Here is a 20603-nt window from a genome sequence, read left to right on the forward strand (position 1 = left end):
TCCTGACCCCAGGGGTCCCATCCCTGAATTCCTTATGTCCCTTCCCTGCTGTATTTTCCTTCCTGTCATTTATCACCACTCTTATGTATTATACCTACCTGTATGTCTATCTACCTGTCTCTACTGGAATGCCCATTCCATGAAGGCAGGAATATTTGTCTGTTTTATTTGTTCCCAGATTCCTAACACCTAGAATAGTGAGTTGGTAAATATTTGTTGAATGAATGAATAAAGCTTAAATGTCATGGAAACTGAAACTAGAAAGGTGTCATGTATCCTCCAGGGTTACCTAACCCATTTTTGTCAGTGCAAGGTTATGAACCAAAGTCACTTGGCTTAAAAAAACAGCATCCTCATTCTTGATCTCTCCCTTAATTACAAGTAACTCCAGGATTTCCCTGTTCTATGGATTTGAATACAAGGGGATAACTTTTGTTATCATCTGAATTTAAAAGAATATCCAGATTGGTGCTTGGCCACCTAATCCATGTCTGCGTAGATCACTCCTTCACATGTTGTTTTCTCTCTGGATTTACTCAATTTGGTTAAATCTATCATGACTTTCCCTATTATCCGTTATTGTTTCTTGAATCATTAATGCAGATCCTAGAAAAAGTATAAGCAGTGATGGAGTTAGAGAAGCAATAATGAATAAGACTCAGTCTTTGCTTTTGAGCTTTTTTCACTCTAGTGACAGCCAGCCTTGTACATGTGCAGTCTCGGTGCCTAATGATAACCAGATAATTTTTAATCCATACAGTGATACTTTTGAGAATAAAAGGACACACTATTTAACAATCAAACTGGGACAACAGCTTATACTCTTTAGGCAAACTGAAGAATACAGTCCGCTAGTTTTAAAAAGTTACCTATAAACCATGAGTGCAAGTTCTTTTTTGTAACAAAGAGTTAATTGAGCATCTACTTTATGTAGAGCTTTATGTACCAATACTGTGGAGAATTCAAAGATAAGCAAATCATGAAGCTGACCATCTTGTGGTTTATAATCCACTTGAGAGAGAACATTAACAACACAGTATAAAGAAGTAATTGATGGCATAGGTTAAATGTAAGTTTGATATTAGCCAAACACAAGGTTTCAAATAAGATCACTGACATTGAGCCACTCTTCATCTCTGTCTCATAGGTGGTCATTTGAAGTGCATCCTGTCATGATGTGTGAGTTGGACATTGAATGCATTATAGGACTTTTTCTAGTTAAGAGTCAAACCAGGGATCCCTGGGTGGCCTAGCGGTTTGGTGCCTGCCTTTGGCCCAGGGCGTGATCCTGGAGACCCGGGATCGAATCCCACGTCGGGCTCCCGGTGCATGGAGCCTGCTTCTCCCTCTGCCTGTGTCTCTGCCTCTCTATCTCTCTGTCTCTGTGACTATCATAAATAAAATAAAAAAAAATTAAAAAAAGAGCCAAACTACACACACAAAAAAAAAGAGAGAGAGAGTGAGAGAGAGAGAGAGAGAGAGAGAGAGAGAGAGACCATTTGCTTCTGTGTGTATATTGAGTAGATGTTCAGCTCATGCTGGCTGGTTGGCCAACTGACTGAGGTAGAGAAATGAATTGATGTATTTTTTAAAAAACCATCTAGCAACCAGATATAGAACAGTCTTTGCCAAAAGACTCCTCTCTGCTTGACCAACTAGAGGGAGAACTTACAGCATGATTATTTTTCATCTTTAGATTTTATAATGATACAAGACATTTGGTTATTTGGAAGTAAGCTCAAAAGTGCTTTAATTCTTTCCACTGGTTCCTACTGTTGGAAATTCTTTCACAGCTGAATTTTGGCAACAGTGTATATCTTGGCAAGTAGAATGTGCTTTTTAAGGATGAAAGTGTGGGAAGTAGTATAGGACATCTGTTGAAGAAGTCATGTTGTCAAAGCCCATTATATATATTAAACTCATTTGTTTCCATTTCTATACCTTTTAAAACAAAATGTCACTCCATTTAACATTCAAACAGTTTACTAAAAAACTTGGAGATATGAATTGTGTGGGCTCACCTGAAACTTCAATGAATGAGCATCATTTTATTCAGTTGATTTTATTGCTACTTTTAACTCAACCTAAACTTTGGATATCTAATGGGTTTGTTAAGATAAGACTATCAGCAGTCACGGGCAGTTACTGGGAGTGAAATTGAAACCAACAGAATTTCCTGTCCTTGGATTAAACAAAACTGAGAACAAGCAGAAATGATTTAGTTTTTTTTCATTCCTGACTTCTTCTAAGGTATTATTAATACTGGGTCCAAGTACTCTTCTCCTTTATTGTAGTCAGTTTAATAAATTTAACTTTATGTGATTAATAGGTTTCTGCTGGGCTTTTGAAGAATTGGCAGTTAACAAATAAAATAAAAATTTGAGAGAAATTGCTCCCAATGGGGATGCTACTAGATGAATACTTTTTTTTTTTTTTTTAGAAGCTGAGAACCTATGGTTCATTCATCCTCAAATTGCCACCTTTTGAAATGAAGCAGCTGATTGATTTAAATAAAAGTTATCCTTACTTTAAATTGAGTTGGCCCTGCTGGCTTTTTGATTTATGGTACTTTATGTTTTTTAAGTTCTAAAAGGCATACAATTGTGTCTCATTGGTTTTCACATCTGAGGAACTGAATCATGCTAATAAAATTTCCAAGAGAATAATAATTTATACACTGTAATGTTAGCACTGTCATTTATAACTGACGATATAACTGGTCTAAGAAAAACACCAATTCTAAAAAAAAAAAAAAACCCAATTCTATATGACTCCCATTTTCTATATAACTCTACTTAAGAACCCAAATTATAGATCAGGAAGTTGCTTGTGAATGTCAGTCAGATCAGGGGAAGTTGTATCTCTTTAACAAAGTATTTAGCTTTTTTAGTTTTTGCTGTATTTCAGTTTATAATTATTCTTTAAGAATGTTTCCATGGGATGCCGGGGTGACTCAGGCGTTTGAGTCTCCACTCTTGATTTTGGCTCAGGTCATGATCTCAGGGTCATGGGATCAAGCCCCGAATCAGACTCTGAGCTCAACAAGGAGTCTGCTTGAAATTCTCTCTCTCTTTTTCTGCCCCTGACCCCACTTACATGCTATCTATCTATCTATCTATCTATCTATCTATCTATCTATCAATGAATGAATGAATGAATAAATAAATAAATAAATAAATATTTTAAAAAATATCCATGTAAATAACTAAATCCAATTAGCTGGATTTAGAATACTCAACATTATTATTATTATGAATGAATTATTTTTTCCAATGTCAGTAAAACCACTATCTCCTTTATTTGTATTTACAATTATCCTATTGTCCTCCCTTATTTTAGTACATTTTCAAAGTACTGCCATTGCCAAAATTTACAGATTTGTTTTCATTGAAATATATTTCCTAATAATTAATAAGGGAGCAACTGATGGAATAAATTTTGGAAAAGAGTTCTATGGTCTATAAATCTCATCCATACTGTGCTTTCTTATTAGCTTTAGTCCCAAAGGATACACAGATTTTAGGGCCTCCCTTATATATAAGAACTATAATCTCTTTTAGTTCACTAATCAAATTGGAGTAATTCTTGGCTACTCCTATAGCTGTACATGAAGACATGCAAAAATGCCACAGACACCAAGCACAAAGAAAAAGTCATCAATATTTTTATTCTCTGCTATGTAATTTGCTAATTGATCACAATCAATATTTTTTATTTTTAGTTGATAGAATCCAAATTTTGAAATTATAGTGACAATCGTATTTTTGTTATTAAAATAGTAACACAAAAGACATCTAGAATATTTAGGTAACATAGATAGGGAGAAGAAAATTATAATCATGCATTTTTTCCTATCCAGATATTTTTTTTCTATTCTATGTATATTATTCTTTTTATTCTTTTGTTTTTCAATATATGAATATATTTTTCCTTGGTTAAAAATCATTCCATTCTGTTATAGTATCTTTTAACTTTTTACTAAATTGATGTTTTTGAAAACTTCTCCATATCCTTAGTATTATTTTGAAAACATAATTCCCACATTGTCACATGAAATGCTTTGTATTCATAAGTTCATATGGAGAGTGTCATGTTCTTTATCCATACTTCACTGACAATTCAGAGCAAATATTAGTATAATAAAAACTCTGATAATCCCTGCTTCCTTATATAAGTCTATCTGTCTTTGTTTAACTTAGAATTTCCCAAATGTATGTAACTTTCGAATTCATGTGTGTGTTTCTCTGTGCTTATGTGTTTAAGTTACTTATTAGAATATTTTAGTGTAGACTTATAAAAGTATTTCAGCACACTTTAATGGGTTTACTTACTTTGAATAGATATTCCATATTTTATTTAAGCATTTGGACATTAAGGATGTTTTACTATTTTGGAAAATACTGTGAACTTCTGGAATTCCCTTTTGAATGAAGCCATTTTTTACAAGCTTTGTGAAATGTAATATGTGTAATATTTAAGAAGTGAGCTATCAGAAAAGTCATTTTTTTTGTTTTTTTGTTTCTTTAAAGATTTTTTATTGATTCATGAGAGATGCAGAGAGAGAGGCAGAGACATAAGCAGAGGGAGGAGAGAAGCAGGCTCAATGCAGGGAGCCCCATATGTGACTCGATCCCGAGATCCTGGGATCATGACTTGAGCAGAAGGCAGACACTCAACCACTGAGCCACCCAGGCATCCCAAAAGTCAAATGTTTTAAAACAAGTAGCAAACCCTTAGTAGGGCAAAATTGATTAATTAATAAATTTTGAATTTGCCTGTTATATTCTCAAAGCATAGAACATGATTAAATAGAGCCACAATTGCAAGTTTAGTCAATAAGCTGAATAACTGAACTGAAATAACTACTTTTGATCATTTTTATTTGCTGAACCCAAACTGCCAACCCAGATAGACACATCTCCATCACCTCCAGCTAAAATCTGTATACATCCACCACTCCCTGAGAAGAGATGTTGCTCTCATATTATGGTGGGAGCTCTTTGTGAAATATTTCTGTTTGCTAGCATACAGTGAATAGCACCACTGCTTCCAATGTATTTCAGTAGCAAATATTTTTATTATTATTATGGAGGAGTAGCTAAGTGAGGAAGTTAAGGAGAGAGTTAAGCAGGTCTTTGGAACGTCCAGCACCTTGTAATTTCAGCTACCTTATTTAACAAGTAAGTGGTGTTCTGGGCGCTTGGTCACACAGTACAAATAGAGCAGAATACCTGCCCTCCAGAAACTATAGTTCCCTGGTGAAGAGTGCATAAGTGTAGGGACAGCTATGAAACTATGTGCTGTGGTCATATGTAGATGGAGAAAATAGACAAGAAGCATCTCAATGTAACTAAGGAATGGAGAATGTTTTGGGGAAGAGAGGGCACTTAGGAACAGCCACTCATAGAAGGGAGACAAAAATGTTCTGTTCAAGAGGGCTTATGTTCTTTAAAAGGCCCATGGGGTGAAAGAGCAGCCTGTGCACAAGACGCTTCCAGAGTTACTTATGGCAGATACAGGAGAGGAAGTCGGAGCATGGCTGGAGGGAATCCCTATGCTAAACTTTTGGAACTTAAATTTTGAACTTCATCACTAAATAAATGGAAAGCCATTGAATAATTCCAAGCAAAAAGAATCACATATTCAGATTTCCATTTTATAATGATCCACATGGCATTCAAGTGAAGGATAGAATTAAGGAGGAGAAGGCTGAAAGTATTAACTCTAAGCAACTTATGGGGAAAAAAGAGATAGATAAGAGAGATAGTAAGGAAATTATGATCTGTAGAGAAGGATTACATAGTCTGGTTTTTGGAGCCAGATTAACTGGTTGCTAACTCTGACTCTACCAATTAACATGCTATGGTGACCTGGGGCAGGGGTTTCATTCCTCCTTTGCCTTGTTTTGCTCATCTACAAAATGAGCATGGCAAGGTGTTTATTCATGGAATTTTATTAAATTAAAGGAGCGAATTACTACCATTAACGATGTCCGGCACCATGAAAATAACCTGATCAATGTGTTAGCTATTATTTATTGATTCCGTTAATTCTATTGTTAAGGTAATGTTGTAATACTATAACATTATTAAATTTTTATAATATTGCAATATTGTATTCTTTTTTTTTAATTTATGATAGTCACAGAGAGAGAGAGAGAGAGAGAGAGAGAGAGAGAGAGAGAGGCAGAGACACAGGCAGAGGGAGAAGCAGGCTCCATGCACCGGGAGCCCGACGTGGGATTCGATCCCGGGTCTCCAGGATCGCACCCCGGGCCAAAGACAGGCGCCAAACCACTGCGCCACCCAGGGATCCCGCAATATAGTATTCTTAATATATTACTTAACATTTATGTCTTTAGGATTTGTGGTTTGATTAGAAGTGATTGTTTTTTGGTAGGTTGAATGGGGATAGCATCAGAGAACAGAGAAAGAAATGGATTTTGAGGGTAGAGAAAGAGAATGGATGTGAATTACATTATAAATGCTGGAATGAGGTACCTGTAGGACTCCCAAATGGAATTTTCTCATGAACATTTGATTATAATAGCAGAAAGGTATGGGTTGTGGAAAAACATGTGCAAGTTTTCAATCCCAGGATTATTGCTCTTCAGTGTGGGTGTGGCAGAGAATACAGAGTGCAGCAAACAAAGAAGTCCTTTCCAGCCACAATCACGGGGAAATAATCCAGTTAATTCTTATTCTGTGACACAGTCATGAACAAATGACATTCTCATGTCCTGAAAGAATTCCTCCAGCTTTTCAGATTGCCAAACTCAGGCCAAATTAGAGCTCATAGCTGAACGAATCATCTTTAATAAATATTGGAATTATTAGAAAAGTTCTGTCATCTCAAAATGTTCCTTGCTAGCAATTGCTTTCAATAACTGTTAAGGAGATTACTAACATCCCAAACCTCTAGTGTACTGAAAAATACTAATGTTCTAGATAGGCTAGTGTGATACCCGCCCTTGTTTGAATGTTCTCAAGAGCTTACAATCATGGGAGTGATGAGTGAGATTTAATGCTATACCCATCCCATCACAGTAATCTCAGTATGCAAAAGCAAACAAAGCATCAGTGTGTAGGCCTGGTCATTCCTTGGTGTGATTTGAGCCCTATTTTGCTGTAAATCATGTTAACAGACCATGGTTCTAATCTGTAGATGAATTTAGGTTCCCCAGTGTCGTTTTTATTTTCCCAAAGGAAAAGTCTCCCAAGTGCCTCCAGCCAGCCTCAGAGAGAGAGAATTGTGGAATACAGGATGATTTAAATTTTCCTCAGAGGTCACTCTCTGCTAATTGGCCAGTGTTCTCAGAAATTCTAGATTCTTGTCAGGGTGGATTTTAGCAGTAATCTCTTCTCATCCCAATTTAAGTACAAGTAATGCCCATGAGACCCTGCCAGGCTCATGGTAAATCATTGACCAGGTACAAGCAAAAATGTTCCTGCTAAGAAAACCAAGGAATTTTACCCATCACAGGACATGTACTTCCCTCCCATAGAAGTTTATGTCCTACCTTTCACTTTTTTATTTTTATCCTTTTCTTACGTTTCACTTTTTTAATTTTTATCCATTTTAGGAAATTCTTACGTGAAGCAGCTCTTATTCTCTAATACTGGACAAAGACCCCTAAATTAGCTTACAGATAAAAAGTACTGCCCATTTATTTTTAGGACTCTAAGACGAGGCAGTAGGTACAAAGGCCTCCTAAATTCAAAACCTGTAAACTATACATAGTTGTGCATCACAATTAAGTAGTACTCATTAAGCACTACCTCCACACTGTAAGATTATGTAACTTGCCCAAAATTATGAAATGTTATCCTGATTAAGAAAGATATACTGAAGAGTGGAAACATAGCTGGGTCTCCCCCGATATTTTATCTTCCTTAATTATCCAAATTAAACAACAAATTTTTGCTAACTATGTTTTGCTTGGCTTTTCTTAATTTTAATGTAGAATCCAGACTTCTGGCTGCTAGATTTTAGTTCAGATAGGCTGCTCGTACCTTTACAGGCACCTTAGTGACGGTTTTGTATTAGCCAGGAACTATGTGCAATCCCTGGGCATTTTGGAGAGCTGGCTTTGAACATCAACAGATAGTGTTGTCAAGAGTGTGGGGAAATGGCCATCTTTCTACATGACTTGTGAGAGTGTGAACTACTGTAGCCTGTTAAAGAGAAAACTGTATCCAGAAATAAAAGCACCGACTAGTAAGAAAATATATAGATATAGATATATGTATTTAAAGATTTTATTTATTTATTCATGTGAGACACAGAGAGGCAGAGACATAGGCAGAGAAAGAAGCAGTCTCCCTTCAGGGAGCCTGATGCGAGACTCAATCCCAGGACCCTGGGATCACGGCCTGAGCCAAAGGCAGTCACACAACCACTGAGCCACCCAGGTGCCCACCAGTAAGAATATATTAAGAAATGTGTTTATCGTTTGTAGAAGTTCAAAATTATGTGTTCCCCAGTAAAGGATTGGCTGAATAAATAGTGCATCTATTCTATAGAATCTTAGGTAACTATTAAAAAGAACACACTCTATGCGTTTGTTGAAAAACTATCCATGATTTTTTTAAGTACAAAAATATTTAGAGAGTATTATATATAGTATAAGCCTAGTTTGCACAAAAAGGAGGGAGATATGTGTCAGTGTGTGTGTCTGTGTATATATTATGGGTCTACATATCTATTGATATAATTAGCATTAAAAAGGTAGGATTGATAGGGAAAAGATGAGCATTTTTATTTGTACACCTCTGTCATTTGAGATGTTAAAATGAGTGTGCTTCATTTCACAATAAAAAATATATAAAAAAGAGAATCATTAGCTAGAAATTCTTATTGTGAGCTAGGAAACTATCTTCCCTTTTGAACTTAAAAAAATTCTGAATTTAAATGATGTCTGTTATTTAAACCCCAACAGTATCTGAATTTGGACACTACACAAAAGAATATAGCTTTCTCTCAGCAACTTCGTGTTTGCTCAGGTTCCGGACTCTTAAATAAATAGGTTGTGTTTATTCAAATCCTAGATAAGAAATCATTTTCAAATATAAAAATGACCCTTCATGGTACTCTGAACTCCTCCAATCTGTAGGCTCCACACCAGAGCCTCAGTGGTTCTGTTGCTAGAAGTTAGGAAATGGGATAAGAACTGGTGGGAGCTGTGGGCTAATTAAAGCTGGAACTTTGCTCTGACTTCTGCTGCCTTCAGTATCATTTACAATTTCGCCAATCTGTCTCTCGTTGTTATGAAAAACTGACTTACAAACAGTTGTTAAATATCCTATCAATTTTTCCATAGGTCTTAATCCAGGGATCCAGATAGTGGTTGATTTCCTACAAAATGTTTCTAATAAGGAAAAAAAAATCAGTATCAAAGTCAAAGTGTTAGTGTATAAAGGCCTTAGCTCACAATTTTTCTGTTCCCGAGGGGCTGAGTTCAGTTGTATTGTGAACAGTAATTTATAAATAAGAACCCACAATTTTTTTGACCAGAAAATTGGAAAGGCATCCGCAATCATTTCTGTTTCATTTTCTACGTATCTATAATCAATTTAACAAACAATTTTCCCCTCGTGAAAATATACCAAATAATTGATTATTTCCTCCCTGTCAGATGCATGCTTGGTGTGTAGGTAAATAACTGATTTCCCAACCCCTGTTACATTAGGTTGATGTTCTTTTAGACATTAGACACAAATGGATTAAACCTTGCTGCCTACTCAGAGATTTGGTTGGAGTGGAAAGAGGGTTTTTGTGAAGCTACAGAATTTCTACTTCATCTGCTCAACCAGTAATTGGTCACAGCCCAACTCTGGTTAGAAATAAGCAACTAGCTTCCTGTGTCCATGAACAGAAAATAAGGTAGCTCGTGTAGCCCGGGAGAAATACGCGTTTACTTTTGAAGAAAGGCAGCACCCAGCGACCAGTGAGCAGCATATGTCTGAAATCCATTATGTGACATGTTCTTTCCAGCGTTCCCAGGAATGCTGGTCTGACTACTAAGATTTGTTTTTACTTCCTGTCTTTTGGATAAAATGAGTTTGCCAACGGGCTGTGAGTACCTAACGCTGGGGAAGGTAGCTAGATTCCGAAGCCCTTATGTTCATGGATCGCCTTATGCAATCAACAAGCCAATTGATATTAAGCCACAGAGGAGACGGTAACTGCTTTCCTTTCTTCTAGCTGTTTGTCAGTGAAATTGTGTTTTGTTACCCTTTGGTAGCTGCTTTGGAGGTCCGGTGAGGTGGGAGGATCACGGTGAGAGATTAATTTTAAAATTCAGCATACTGAACTGGTGGGGAAAAAAAAATTAACCAAGGGAAAAGCTGGAAAATATTCTTAGCTGATCGGCAAACGCTGATCTGGTTTCAGGGTCTGTAGATTTTTAGGTTTCGAGACATTGTTAGTGTTTGTACTACCCTCAGAATCATCCATAATGAATATTTGACAGAGGACTTAGCTGAATAATGGATATATTTGTTAATGGCTCTTTTTACCAAATACCCAGTGTCTTGTGATCTGCCCATAACATTCCTCAAGGCCAATGTGCAATAAATATGTTAAAATTCTACTAAAATCATTAATTTTTATGTGGTCACCATGGAGGCAAGAATAGGGATAGACATTTTTCCTCTAAAGGAAATATCATTTCCCACATCACACATGCATGTGTATACACATACACACACACACACATGCACATGCACACACACATGCGTGCACACGTGCCACACACACACATACACACTATACAGTCAAGCTTAGGCTGTGTAAGTAGGAATCTCAGAGGTGAGCTCAGTGTTTTCATTAGAAGGAAAGAGTATGTGCAGTAAGTAAACCTGTTATGTCTTCCAGCATTTTTATGCAGTGTCAGAACAGGGATGATATGTTTGACTCCTGAGTCCAGAAATCATCCCTCAGTTTTGGTTTTAAACAAAGTCATTTTACTTCAGCATTTCACAGTGAACATCAGAAGCATTTTATAAGGATGTTCCATTCAGTTTATGAAAATGCCAGCTCTCCCTCAGTTGATGAATTCTTGGAAGAAAAATCTAAAATTCTAAAACTAACATATTTTGTTGAAGATTATCATTATTATCTTACTCTTCTACTTTCTTTTTCTAGTAGAAACAAACCCACATACAAACCCACAGAGAGAGCATACATTTTGCCAGGTTTGACCTGTTTATAAACATGAAGTAACATTCACACATTTGATTGATTTTAAAAAATTTTTAAAAACAGTTTTCAAGCCTTCAGAAATGCCTTAGGGTTAGTTTTTCAACTGAAGAAAAAAAAGAGGGGGTGAGAGGTTATGATTTGAAGGGGCTGAACTTTTTAAATGTTTTTGTGGGAAAATATCTTATTCTTTTTCCCAGGGTATCAAGGTTTTTCTGTCCAGGTCTAGCACCATCTGAATTTATAACAGACTAATAGAAAATAACTATTTTAAGATACTTCAGGAACACATGTCCTGAGACACATGACATGTCTCAGTTGCTGTCTTCTCACTCCCTTCTGTAATTAGTGATGTGATACAACAAACCCTCTAAGTGGCCAAGTCTGCATGTAGATGCTGTGTCCCTATTCATGTTTCCTTATTTTTTTCTGCTTAAAAGTAATCAACTTTCTATATAAGTCAGAGGAGTTATATGTTTATGTAAACTGATGTATTTGTGCATATTATGTAGACTCTCCACATACTGTATTATAACCAGGCAATTTCATTTCAGACTTACCCCCAATTAGTTTTTTATATTGAGCATCACATTGTATTTTACAAGCAGGCACTCTTGCAAGGCATTTGGCAATAACCAGCCTTCTGTAGCATAGACCTTGAAATGTAAAAATGTCAGGTCTGACTTTTCTTTTAGCTTAATACAGTGCTTTTATAGAGAGAGTAAATCAAATAGAAGACTTTTGTGAAAAGATGTGTAATCATTAAATCATTATATTTAGAGCTTTTATCCCATGGGAGTGTGACAACAAACATGTAATGGAAACAGAGGTTGGAGGGGGTAGATTAATAAATGAAGATCCAAATCATAGAGAATGTATTTTTACCCTGTAATTCATTTTTTAAAGTTGTACACTTTAAAACCTTTATTTGAACTTCTTTCTAGTCTGCCAAGAAAACAATACACCTGGAATGGTGGTAGGTTAGCATCCTAGAACCACTAAAATCTATCCCAAATTAAAGTTTTCAGGAATTCTTGCTAGCAGGCATCTAATACTTATCAAAAACAGCATGTTTAGGTTTATTTTCTTGTAATTACAGTTGTGCTCTTTGGCCAAAAGGAGGTTGCTTTCTTAATTGGAGGAAGGAAGGAGGGAGGCAGGGATAGTAGGGAGAAAGGAGGAAGGGGATAAAAAGAAATAAATGTAAAGAAGAGGGACTATGACAACAACAAAAAAAAAAAAAAAAGAAGAGGGACTATGTGTTGGTGTTGTAACCTATCCAATAAAGCATAAAACTGAAGTAATAAAAAAAAATGGCTTTTCACTAAATTGGGAAAATAAAGAAGGAAATCTAATCATATATGCAAAATATAGCTCAATTTAAATCCGAATCTATCCTTATTTATAATTCCTTTTTGGAAAGAACAGCATGTTTTCTTGGAACACAGGGAAATCATTTCCAAATTAAAAATAAGCTATATTAGAAGTGTGACCACATGGTCATTTAAGAGTTCTTAATTTTTATTTCAAGCATCAATGAAGACATTAACAAAGCAGTTAACACCGCTAAACCTTAATTAAGCTCAATGTTGAAGAGAATGGCAGTCCTACCATCTGTGATCCTAATGATTTTCCATATTCTTGAGTTTAAATTTTTTCCTTTTTAATTGTGTGTACATCCACAAACTGTAGAGCTCTATTTTTACTCCTGAAACAAATATAATTTCCTTTTAATTTTATAAAACTTGGATGTCTTAAATTTTAATACACAGAAATTGAGTGATCAGATTTAACCTAGCTCGTCCACTCCCTTCTCACCCAATTAGACTGCAGAGTTTTTAAGCGTATAGATCATGCCTTGTTTGTTGTTATATCTTTAGTGCCCAGCAAAGAGCCCAGCACAGATCAGACAACAAATGTTTAATAAATAAGTGATGAGAAAGTGCATGTTACCCATCTTGGCACAGGTAGATGTATCACTTCCCTGGGTGCCACCATATAGAGTCTTTGGCACCATATAGAGTCAGTTGTGCTGTCCTTATTTACCTATAGAAGCTACATGCAGCAGTGACTTTAGACAACTGACTTAAGTGGTTGGGGATCACAGCTTTTGTTGTTACCAATTACCAACATGAATGCATAAAATAAGTTACCAAAATTATGAAATAGAAGCCCTGGTTCTGTTCATTCTGCTAAAATGTAAAACTCACAGAAATGTTTATCAAACTAGAAAACAAAGTAAGAGGAGTGAAGAGATGAGACAGGGGTGGCTAGCACCCCAACGTTGTAGAAAGTGACTGTGCTCTAGTGCACTGCCTTTCACAGCCAAGTGCGACACTGGGTCTCCACCAGCCCTCTGCCCAGACGTTCAGTGCCTCTACCCAGAGTTGTTGCTGGCTCCTCCTTGTTCCCATCTGCTCCTCTCATACACTTTCTGGCCTCTCTTTCTCTAAATCCTGTAGGTAGGCTTGTTCTATCTATTATTGCTGGGATTAGGAAAAAACAGGATATAAGAAGCCAAAAGACAGGAATAAAAATAATGAGTTTGAGGATATGTTAATCAGCCCATTTCTCTTTGGGGCAAAATTATAAAATTGCAGACTTACATGTTGGAGCAGTCATCAAGCTATCCGTTGGCTCAAACGGTATAGTATTTTGCTAGGACTGCCGTAACAAAACACTACTGGCTGCATAGCTTAAGCAATAGAAATTTATTTTCTCACAGCTCTAGAGCTGGCAGTTCAAGATCAATGTGTCAACCTGTTTGGTCTCTCCTGAGGCCACTGTCCTTGGCTTGCAGGCTTCCACCTCCTCCCTGTGCCCTCACATAATATTTCTCTGTGTGCATGTTCCCGGTATCTGTGTGTCCAAATGTACTCTTCCGATAAGAACACCAGTCAGACTAGATTAAAGCACACCCTCATGGCCTCACTGATTACCTCTTTAAAGGTTCTGTCTCAGATACAGTCACATTCTGAAGTACTGGGAATTAGGGATGCAACATATGAATTTTGGGGAGACCCAGTTCAGCACATAGCGAATTGTATCCATAGAAATGATTTGCTAGTAATGAGTATAGAGGAAGATAGGAATTGTACTATGATCCCTACGTAATCAATGACTTCATGTCCTTAAAAATGTATTTCATTACTGAGTCTGAACCTCAAGAGTGAGGCATTACAGAGTATAAAAAAATACTTCCCGCTTTTTGTACCAAAAAACCAGTTATGCATTATGAACAACAAATCTTTACCAAATACAACCTCTTTAATTTGGAATGTATAATCATTCAAACACTGCCTAGACCAACATTTGCTTTTCTATGGTCTTTTATTTTAAATGGGTATTAAATTACTTATCAGTGTAACCAGTAGTTCTCAACTTGTGGGGGGGTGGGCAGGTTACTCCAAGGGACATTCGGCAATGTTGTAGGGACATTTTTTATTTTCTTAAGTTGGGGGATGGCTGATGATATCAATATAGGTAGGGGACAGGGTTGTAGTTAGATACCATACAACACATAGGACAGCCTCTACAAAAAAAAAAAAAAAAAGAGTTATTTGACCCCAAATCCCATAGTACTAAGATTGAGAAACCCTTATGTAAACAAATTGGATTGAGGAGTCTTTGAAGCTCTTTGAAAGCCTTTACTTATATCCAGACTATTGATATTTTTTATGTATTTATAAAAACACTTTCTCTTCTCTTTCTCGTAGCAACCAATAAATAATACTTTCTAAGCCTGGTTTAAAAAAAAAAAGACACCTGCCACACTTATAAAATGTCTAAAATATTCTGTGATTCAAACTGTCCGATCTTCTGATTTGTCTGAATTAGTGGCTTTATTGCATTGTCAGGGCCTATTATTCTCTCAGTAGAGGTACTACTAAGATTTCATTACAGAAAGCAGAATAAATGATCTAATACATTCTTATAGCTCCAGGCTAGGTGCTAAACATTGATCTGCTTTTCAAAGTGAAGTGAAAAATAGTAAGTGAAATTACACAGAAGATAACGAATATTAAGTGATCACCCTATCGGCCTGGTATAATGAATCTCTGCTGGACCCTTGCCACACATCCCCACACCTACAAGCATGGGCTCATTGACTGTGAATGTGTGAGCCACATGTATGTTTTCTTCATAACCAGCTCATCCTAATAGCAAAGAGCACATTTCATAAAGGGAAAACTCTGAGTGAAAGGGAGTGCTTTCTTTGATGAAAGGCCCCTCTTTTCACTAAATAATATTTCTAATTATCTTTAGGAATTTTTCTAACCCTCCCTGCATCTAGGTAAAAATTGTTGGTGGTAACAGTTCATATGCGAATGTATGCCTAGCTTCCTCATTCTCTCCTCAATTCAAGTAGTACATCCAAATATCTATCCAAAGATCCTCCAGAGAACTTAAATTCAATATATTTGAAACTAAAATGACCCAGGGACCCTCACTGTCTTCCATTTCCTCCTCAATCCATGGTGAGACCAAGAAGTCCTCCTCCATGCTTCTTCCCTTTGGCCTAAATTGCTCCATCACCAGCTGGTGTCAGGTGCATTCTTTCCCCTTCCCTCTGTTGCCATCCCCAGTATGCCACCCTAAGTCAAGCCCTACTGCTCTTTTGCCTGAAAGACTGCTAACCTCATAATTGGCATCTTTATTCTACTGTCATCCCTGTTCTGACTTGTCATCCACAGGCAAATTTTCTCAGATTTCCTCATGATACCTCCATGCCTATAGGAGTAGCTTTTCATTGCCTACAAAAAAAAAAAAAAAGTTGAAATTCCAAATGATGATGATCTACTCCCTTCTGATCTCTCTGGCCTTGTAAATTTTAATCGTCACCCACTATACTCCATATTTTGGATATAAAGAAGTACTGACATACCTACAATTTTGCCTATAATTCCCCTCTCCCTTTATTTTGTTAACCCCAATTGATCCTGAGATCTTTTTCACTAAGCCTTTTCTAATTCCCAAATGGGAACTTCTCCTTCAGCTAGCAGTGCTTCCTTTACTTGCACGTCTATCACAGCATTCTCCTAATGAATCTTAATCATTTGATCATTTGTATATTTCCTACCTTTCCTGCTCCTTAAGAGTGGCATGAGGGAAAAAACTGTTTTAGGGACAATAGTGTGGTTCTGGCATGCAACATAAATCCAAATGGAAAAGACTTAAGCCCTAGCCTAGTAGAAGCAAGTGGTGTAAAATCTTCACAGGGGCAGTTTCATTACAATTACAAAATACATAAATATGTGATTACAATTGTGAGAACTGCTCAAAAGGAGGCAAGGGCCCCATAAGAGTATATGAATAGGTACCGAATATAATCTGCACATTTGGAAGATGTTCCCCTGGGGATGATGAGGATTGAAGATGAGCAACATGTTCTGTGGAGAACTGTGAATCAAGCCCTGATGTGAGCACTAAAGAAACTAAAAAGGCAAGGTGTCTGAAATATAATGAGACAGGGAGGAGGAGAGTGGCAGAAATAAAGTACAGAAGGTAAGGAAGAAGATGGCTCTTTTTAAAACGAATCTACTAAATAATTCTTAATTTCACTTTGGAGAGAAACATTAAATAATTTAATTTATTCACTGGAGGTGCAATTTAAGAATGTAATATTGGTGTCTTATTTATAATTTAGGATTTTAAAACATTAAAATAAACAGTAGATAATATCTTCCAACCAAAGTTTTTTAAAAAAAAAGTCAATTGTCCAATCCATTGCCAACTATAAGAGATAAATACAATCGTAAATATTAGCCTTTGTCCATCTGCACTCACCCATCACCTAACTATAGTTGTGCCAAAAGGAGTAGAATGGGACCATTTAGAAAACTTAGAATTTTTACTCCCAATGAGTGCAGGAGACTCTGTGTAATCACAATCCCATCCATGTGTTAGTCACATTTATACATCCAATTAGAGATGTTAAATTACTCAACACTTTGAATTTTTTTCATTGTTGTTGTTTTGTTGCTTTTACTTTTTAGCCTTCCATAGGCTTGCACTGATCAAAATTATTTACATAAGTGAACGGGTGCAGAAAAAGGAAAGCTTCTATTATTACTTTTAATTTTACTTTGGAAACTGTGATAAATGAAGTCGTGAATTCTAACAAAACGTTCCAGGCTTGGGATAGCACCTTGTTGTCAAGCAGTTTATATATTAGTATAGAATATCTGAAGGATGCAAAAGCAAAAACGAGTGGTGATTTGTTGATCTACCGAAAGCCTTTGAAACAAGAGTGATGGCCGTGGACTGGATCCATAATACTGTATTTTCTACGGTGCTAAGAGGGATGCTACTCCAGCAAAGAAGACGGTTCTGCCCCTTGGGATAAAGAGAGGTACCCTGGAGAGAAGTTTTATGAGAAGGGACTTGCAGATGTCCCAGGGAAGGGTAATCCATTTCCCAGACAAAGTGGAATGTGCTCTGAATTTTAAAGATGGTCAGGGCTCCCTTCATGTGGTTCTTGGTGGCACATGATGTTACTCTCTTCAGAGCTTAACATCCCCAGAGAAATATTCCCTAAATGCCCAGACTATGTTTGGCATCTATTTATATACTCTTATTGCACCATTATCTTCTTTCTAGCTGTTCTCACAATTGTAATCACATATTTGTGTATTTTGTTGGCTTAACAGCATCTTTCCACATTCAGTTATGGGACCATGGGAACAGGGTCTGAGCCTTTGTTTTAAATCACAGTTTGTCAAGTGCTTTGTACAGAGCCTGACATATAATAGGCATTCAAGTAATTCTCGTGAAATTCGTTTTTCCAGCTAGGAATAAGAAAGTAATCAGAGACAAATAAATGTGTACCTTTTGGAAAAACATATTAAATTTATTTCAGCAGCTTCTAAGCCTGCATCTCAAGCCCTGACCATTCATCCCATTTAAGCTTGTGTGATACTCACAGCCTAAAACCAGGATGTTTTCATGGCCAAAATTGAACTTATTGTCTCACCCTTAAAATCCATTCATTTTCTGTGGCACTTGAGTGTCTCAGTCAGTTGAGCATCTGATTCTTTATTTTGGTTCATGTAGAGATCTCAGGGTTGTGAGGTTGAGCCCCATATCAGGCCCATGCTCTATGTGGGGTGCTTGAGTTTCTCTCTCTCTCTTTCTCTCTCTCAAATAAATTAATACTTTTTAAAAATCTTTTTTTTTTCTGTTCCTTGGTTGGAAAACTTAATTGATTACTACCCACGTATCCAAGTCAGAAACACAGGAGTCACCTTACTTGCCTGCCTTTATCTCAACTCCCTCCATCATCACTGATTTCCCTTTATCTGCCACTAAATTCCTCTGTCAGTTATTTCCACTCTGTCTTAACTAATACTGCTTATGCATGTGATCTACTATCAGAGCTTCTTAAGTGATCTTTACATCACTGGTTCCAGAGACTCTACCCAGAAGGACTATATGTATGTTTGTTGGTTTCTTTTCATTACTATGGTGGGATCCACTTCTCTCCAATACCAGTAAACCCTTTGGGTGGTAGATACTCAGTTCCAAAGTTTTATAATTGACCCCAAGTATAAAAAAACAAATTCCATATTTGTGGTGTTTCTTTCTGAGCAATGGCTGAGTCAGATAACAATGAATATGCCTAATATGCATGAGGAGAACGTTTAAAATTCCCCTAAGATTTCTTGGAATCTGAGCTTATGATTATATGAGAATTCACAGTAAACCATCTCACAACATGTAGCCTTCAATTTATCATAATACATGAGAGATTAATGTAAGTGTATAGTATTTAGTCATTGATTTTTAATCCAAGCATAAGTCAGAAAAAAATATGTAAGTATAACTACAGAAGGCTCAAACTCTGTTGGACAGTCAGGAATTATTCAGGTTGCTCTTATGATGAGCATACAATTTCCCTAAATATGTAATTTCCTTCTAGCCCCTGACACTTTGATTCAAAATATATACATTTGTTTGTACTGTTATTTATTTTTTAAAAAAAATATCTCCTTCCTTCCTTCCTTCCTTCCTTCCTTCCTTCCTTCCTTCCTTCCTTCCTTCCTTCCTTCCTTCCTTCCTATTTACCTATCTTATCCATCTTAGAGAGGGAGCAGATGTACCTACCAGTGGAAAGAGGGGCAGAAGAGGAGGGAGGGGAAAGGGAGATAATCTCAAGCAGACCTCATGTTGAGCACAGAGCCAACACAAGGATTGATCTCACAACCCTGAGATTATGACCTGAGTTGAAACCAAGAGTCGGACTCTTAACCAGCTGAGCCACCCAGGCGCCCCTATACTGTTATTTCTGAACAATACATAATGCTATCTGATGTAAGAAGAGTTAGGTAATACTGCTGTTACCATGGTAACTCCTCTTGTATACAACAAGAAAGTCAAGAATACCAGCAGTTTTCCATTCTCTTTGAGCTCTCCGTCTCTTCCCTTTCCTCTCTCTCCTTTTCTCTCTTTTTCTTTCACCCCCTTCTCTCTCTCTCTCTTTTAGGAATCCAGATGCTATGACACTAAGAGTAACACCATCCTGTTTTCCAGGAGAAACCTGCTTGTAGAGCCATACTCTGATACCAAGGAGTACTCAGTCATTTTAACTTGATTTGCTTCTAATATATACATACATATCATGTACATATATACACACATACATATATGTATTGTTGTTAGTAAAGTTTTCTTCTCTGGGGGAAAATAATTTGAATCCTAAGGCTGAGAGAAGTCAGAAATTTAGTATGATGAGCCCTGTGGAAGCAGGACATTCTAGCCCTGGGGTTACCATTGTACCTGACTCCAGAATACCTTCAAAATCACCTAAAAACAGAATAAGAAAATGAAATTTAACCTTCACATTACTGGCAGTGTTTAATGCTAAATGGCTATTTTGACTATGCCCTGCTATACTCTCCATGTCACATCTGGCAGTATAGTGGTGATTGGGGTTAACTTACTCAAGGACTATTTCTACAGACCCTCTTATCTTTCCAAGCTGTTGTGACTAAGGCTGTGCTCTAAAAGAACAATTCAATAGAGTTGCACTGTCTGAGCACTTAATGCAAATTCAAATATACATACTAAGTAGAATGGAAGAAATAGATAAGAGAGAAATAACCATGTAAATAGGACCACTCCACTTTCTTCATGTCCCACTACATTGGATGGATCTCTGTCTACTAGACTGAAGTAGGATATGTTCTTTCCCCATCACAGTTATCATAGGCCTGCCAATGTGAACATCTTGCCTTACATTTGGGTTATTTAAGGGATTACCCAAGGTAATATTAACGATACTAGATTTTTGCCACAAACATTGATGTTGGAAGTTAAGCTAAGTAAGATATGACCCCCCTGAAGTTTGTATCACTGTGCCATCAAAAGATATATCTATGTTTATAAACATCCTTATATTGAATTTG

At 36.7% G+C, this 20603-nt stretch overlaps 1 protein-coding gene across 5 annotated transcripts in view; it reads left to right on the plus strand.

The window, feature by feature from the left end:
• PDE4D (phosphodiesterase 4D) overlaps positions 1–20603 on the plus strand; it is a 1377381-nt gene that overhangs the window by 960089 nt on the left and 396689 nt on the right. Inside the window, exon 1 of one of the 5 annotated variants that reach the window (XM_055331397.1) lies at positions 10056–10180. The exons of the other annotated variants lie outside the window; for them this stretch is intronic. Within the exon in view, the coding sequence (XP_055187372.1) occupies positions 10056–10180 (125 nt within the window). Of the gene's footprint in view, positions 1–10055; positions 10181–20603 lie in introns of those variants that run through there. 5 annotated transcript variants of the gene reach the window in all.

This window comes from Nyctereutes procyonoides, unplaced genomic scaffold, assembly GCF_905146905.1.
Source record: "Nyctereutes procyonoides isolate TBG_1078 unplaced genomic scaffold, NYPRO_anot_genome, whole genome shotgun sequence".
Taxonomy (NCBI): Eukaryota; Metazoa; Chordata; class Mammalia; order Carnivora; family Canidae; genus Nyctereutes; species Nyctereutes procyonoides.